We start from the raw sequence: 5,792 nt of genomic DNA, 5'->3' as shown, positions 1-5,792 counted from the left end.
CTCGATAATTATTAGAAAATTATTTTGAAGCCAGATGTGGCCAACCGAACCCAGTTTATTGCTTTAAAATCTACCCAACGACCCGTTTTGACTCCGAAAAATGTTTTAAAAATCATATCAAATACTCGAACGACCCGAGACTTCCTTATAAATAAAATTTCATTGATTATCTGACATGCTATGTGCTATATGTGACTTGTTTGTTTGACTGTCGATCTATATGTTCGGTGTTTACTTGTTTATAGCATAACTTTCAATCCGTTAATCGGATTTGGATAAAACGAAAGGTAGATAGAAGTGTATATCAAATAGAATCGTATGAGTTGAGTATTGATAGATGTTTATGATATGTGAGCAGAAGAGGCAAGACATAGGAAAGGGAAACAGATAGTCGAGGAGTAGAAGATTGTGATTGGAAGTTTAAGAAGTATAGCAAGCTAATATCAGGAAAGTGTTCTGAACTTTCTCGAGATATATTGTAGTTGATTGATAGTCCTGTTTTATATTGCAAGTGCTTTGAAGCACTGAACCCTAAACCTTGATTCTAGTTGTTGATCCTTGAGCCGTAAACCTGATTCTTTCTGAACCATTGGTTGTTGTATACCCGAATACGAACCACAGATATACGATACTACTCCACAAATACATACCAACTAAATGCCAAACACTGAATCAAATTGCTTACCTATTCAAACCATTGTACCTTATGCTTTGAAAGACCAAATCCTTGCAACCTTGAAACTTTGATTCCTTTATTATCCAATTCTTTCATTACCTAACAGCCATTCTTTGAAATTGCCATATTGATCATTTGTGAAGATTAAAACCATTTCATTATTGAACATCCAATGTTGCTTATGATTTTGTTTATTTTTTTACATTATTTATTCTGTTATTATGTTAGAATTAGATTGTTTTATAAAATTGTGGACCAGATTCGTGGTCAGACCAGATTGGTGGTCAAGTTAGGCCAATGTGTGCCTTGGATCCAGTAATTAGAGGAGAGCTGTGTGCCTTGCTCGGGGTTAGTGCGTGACTGATCAGCAGCCTAACCTTGTTTTTTTTTAAAAATGAAAACATAATATCCAATTCTGAATCATTAATCATTATTCACTTGATACCTTAACTCTTTTCACTTGATGATCATTATTCTCAGTCTTGTCATTGTGACTTGCTGAGCTAGTTAGCTCATTTGTGCGATGTTGTTCATGTTCTTTTTCCAGTTAAGAAGGAACCAGTTGGTAGCGAGAATCCCCAATCCAGTGCGAGAGCTAGGGGTTCAGGTTGATCGAGTTAAGCTAGCTGACAGCTTTTGAGATAGTTTAAGTTTTTAAAAGTTTGTAATAATGATTAATATTCAGTTCTGAGTTTGAATAGTTGGGATTTGGACATTTGTAATATAAAGTGTGTGTGTGTGGCTTGTGTACATACTTTAACCTGTTGTGGTCCGTGGTAGTTGGTAAGTAGGGTCACAACATGTTATTTTATCTTTATTATTATAAGCAGGTTATAAATAAGGTGCGTGTGTGTGTGGACCCCAAACTTCTGACCCGGGTTTGGAGGGCGCCACAATACCTATGTTTTTACCTCTCTTTTCAACAACTTTCAACTCAATTTCTTTTTGTCAGGATTTCTAGAGGTAGATCATTTTTCATAGACTGAATTAGTTTCATCTTCTGTAATACTGAAAAATTTAATCGGTGTTGTATTAGTGATGTTATTGTCAATGTTTTTATCAGTATCTTCAGTATAACCTAGACATTTTTTCCAGTTTTTATCTGTAATCATAATGTGAACCTTTCTTCCTGAACTTATCCATGTTTAAATACTTGTCTTTTTTTCAAGAACTTCCTCTAACATGGCATATTTAATGTTCATCTGAGTTTCATTGTGCTTAGCTCTATTACATGCAACTTCAGTTTCATGCCTACAATGATTCTACTTCTAGATGATCATTTCTCTTTTTAAGCTCTCTATTCTCAAGAACTAGACCCTCATTTTCAAAAGACTTAGGATTGAAATTGACATGCAGTGATTTCAAGAAAGTTTTTAACTCAAATATGTCATTAGTATTTATGGAGAAAATAGTCATTGATATCTTATCTGCAAAAGATACATCATCTCCATGATTTTTCATAAGAGCATAACATTCACCATCGCTTTCAGGTCCTGATGAGTCCATCCAAACTTTATTTGAAGTGACAAGTGCGTTTCCAGTTGCCATGGGACATTCAGTAGCAAGGTGTCCCTTTTTATTGCAGTTGTAGCATATCATTTTTGCATTGTCAAACTTTCTTTCCTTAGAATACTGATTTTCATTCTTCATGAACTTCCCTTTTTCATCACCAGAATACTTCTTGTTGAAACTTGAAACCATCTTTTTTCTAGGATTTTCTGAATCTCATCCGCCTGGACCCTTTCACCAACATTGAAGCCATCTGAATTACTTGAGGATCATCCGGCTCTATCTCAGAATCCTCATCAGTATCAATATTAGGATCTGATGACTCATCAGTATTTGAAATCTCAACAATATTCCTTATCCTTGAGTTCTCACTAGTCTTTTCCTTGAACTTGTAAGTTTCAACATTCAGTACAACAAACTTCATCTTATGTCATTTCCTATTCTTCCTCTGTTGAATTTCTAAGTCATGGGTTTTCAGCATCTCATAGATTTCATCTAATGAGTATTGATCTAAATCATACTTGTGCATGATGATTGATGTCTGTGTATCTCATTCCTCAGGAATAGCTGTTAGAAACTTGATATTAGAATCTTCCTTATCATATTCCTTTCCAATTAATGACAAATCATTCAACAGTGTCAAGAATCTGTCATAAGTGTCAATAATGGTTTCATCAGACTTTGCTTCAAACTCTTCATACTCTTGAATAAGAACAGCTCTTTTATTATTCTTGATTGCTAAGGTTCCTTGACATTGAGTTTCCAATGCATCCCATATAGCTTTGGAAGTCTTGTAAGCAATCACCCTGTTTGACATAACATTGTCCAAACTATTGTGAAGAATGTTCATGACCTTGACATCTTTAAGCATTACAGCTTTTTCAATATCTGACCATTCTGATTTTTCTTTTCGTATATAGTGCCCATGAACAGTTGGAGTCATTTGAACAAGCTTTTCAAGATAAAATGGTCCATCATTGATTATGTCAATATAGCTATCATCAATAGATTCAAGAAACATCATCATCTTCACTTTCATGTTGAGTAGTCAGCTTTTTTCAGAATTGGGATCTTCATACTTTCATACTTACTTCCTGACATCTTTGATATTTTCTAATTATAATTAAATTAGACTGCTCTGATACTACTTGTTACCCGGTAAATATATAATTGTTTAAGGGGTTGGATACAATTATATCAACAAATCGAAATTAGAATGAAAGATCAATAACAGTTTATTAATTCTGATATAAACTGTTACAAAACTCTCTCAAAATATTTTGATGTTTTTGAGATATGCTAGGTTACAATGATACTCGTGTAAAAGCTTATGAATAATGATAACATATTATGTGTTTATATAATATACAGTTGGTCTATCAATTACAAAAGATATGTTAAAAAGATATTTATCCTGTTTCCATACATATCTCAATTAATAGCTACATTTCTATAAATCAGGAACCGGCACTAAATTACTCCTCAATTACTGGGACTGTATAAATCAGTAAATTTTGATTTATTCTGTAATCCTAACACCCAGTCATATCCTGATGATTGTCTTTATCCTGACTTTATGCAAATCCTGACGGTTGGTAAATCCTGATTCTCAGCGGATCCTGATTCTGACTTAAAAGTATTTTCTCTTGACATAATATGTCTATATATATACAGCCACCCAAAACTTAGCTACCAAAACTTATCATACTTATTCAACAAGTCTTCCCATACTTGTTATACAAACCTTCCTTTCTTGATGTCCAATCTTTCAACTTTGTGACCAAGACATAATATATATAATGATATCCAATCTTTCAAATTTGTGACCAAGATATACTAAATATAATTATTATCCAACTCAATTGCGATAATAATTGTCCATCCATATAACTATCCGTCAATCTAATTATATCTTGTATCACCAAGTATATATAACCTATTGAATTTAAACCATATGTTACGATTTCAGAATCTGGCCAAAGGACGTATACAGATGGGCTAGAATTTAGCTAAAATCAGACTCACGTTACACCACGAACAACTAGTATTCTAAAAATCGGCCGATTAAACGATTAATCGGAGTTCGGACGGGTCCCGACTCGATTAATCGTTAATCGGGTCAAAGTATGGTTTTTTCAATAATCGGTCAAAAGTCGGGCAGTTCGGGAAAAATCGATCGATTCAGGTCAAAATTTGGTTAAATCGGTCAAAGTTGAAAATTAATAAAAAAAAATTTAAAGAAAAATTGCAGTTTTTTGAAAATAATTTTTAGAAAGATGTTGTGAACTTGATGATAAGTTAAACAAAATACCTTCATAGATTTGACTTAGTGAATTTTGTAGCTCTCGACGGATGATCTAATATAGTCCCGACGGATGAACTTTATAGTCCCGATGGATAACAATTTGATATCCATCGAGAGTGTAGCTTATGTAACAATAAGTAATATAGCACATTTCTGCAAATAACATGTTTTAGTCTAGTAGATTTTGTAGGGTTCTCTAAGTCATGTTGACTACTAGAGTGATATGCAAAATAGGTTGACTAATTGTAAATATGAGATGTTTTGTAATTCTGTATAAGTGAAATGGAGTCAAGTGACAGATAGACTCCCGACGGATGATCTACAAGGCTCCCGACGGATGATCAACATATTCCTGACGGATGTTCAACTTACTCCGACGGATGATCATATTCAAAATAGCTGTAGATAGTGACAACACAGTCACATGCGTCGGGTGTTTGCAAAAGGAATGTGCCAGCCTGTTAAGCAGGATTTTGAGAACAAAGAAGCATTACCATTTCCATGCTAATGTGAAGATATTCAAAGATGCTGGAATAGAGTAATGAAGCAGCATGGAGTTAGACAAGATATAGTTTTGTTTTATTATCATGTCTTACTGTCATGTTACTTGGTGATATATAAACCAAGTGTAGCAAATACAATATTTAAAAAAAAAATAAAGCAAGCTTATTTTTCAGAGAAACATATCAACCTATATTCTATAAAAATTTCTCTGTAGTTTTGTTTATTCAACTTGTAAAGCAGCTGTGAGCTATTCAAAGCTTCACAGAGTTCTCAATCTAATATATACATATATATCTGGTGGATACTTTTAAATCCACCAGAAAGTTTTAAAGCCTGTGTTTTATTACTTAGTATTTTGATTTCTATTACTCTTTCATTCCGCACTATTGCAAATCAAACACTGTTATATATATTAAGTTAGAACAATTTTAAAATCTCAAAAAGTAGCCAGAATTACATTCAACCCCCTTCTGTAATTCCTGTTGTATTGTTAGGGAATAACAATTGGTATCAGAGCAAGCTCTTGAAGAACAAAGAGTATAAAGATCACAACAAACAACAAGTTGAACAAGAAGGATGTTGGAGTTAAAATTCCATTTCTGGACAAAGACAATTATCACCACTGGAAGGTGAAGATGCACCTACATCTTCTTTCCCAAGATGAGGCCTTTGTGGACTGCATAGAGAGAGGTCCTCATGTACCTATGAGACTGCAACTGGCAATGAACCATCTGTTCCAAAACTTAGGCATGAATGGTCAGATCCTGATATTGAGCAAGTCAGGAAAGATAAGAAGGC

At 33.8% G+C, this 5,792-nt stretch overlaps 1 protein-coding gene across 1 annotated transcript; it reads right to left on the bottom strand.

The window, feature by feature from the left end:
* Nucleotides 1-2,735: 2,735 nt before the first annotated feature.
* Nucleotides 2,736-3,224, bottom strand: LOC141666020 (uncharacterized). Its single transcript, XM_074472007.1, has one exon. It carries the CDS (start codon nt 3,222-3,224, stop codon nt 2,736-2,738), a length of 489 nt encoding a protein of 162 aa, XP_074328108.1.
* Nucleotides 3,225-5,792: the final 2,568 nt, after the last annotated feature.

The sequence above is a fragment of the Apium graveolens genome, chromosome 6 (genome assembly GCF_009905375.1).
Source record: "Apium graveolens cultivar Ventura chromosome 6, ASM990537v1, whole genome shotgun sequence".
Taxonomy (NCBI): Eukaryota; Viridiplantae; Streptophyta; class Magnoliopsida; order Apiales; family Apiaceae; genus Apium; species Apium graveolens.
Note: the sequence above shows the minus strand (reverse complement) of the source record. Positions and strands in the feature narration are given on the sequence as shown.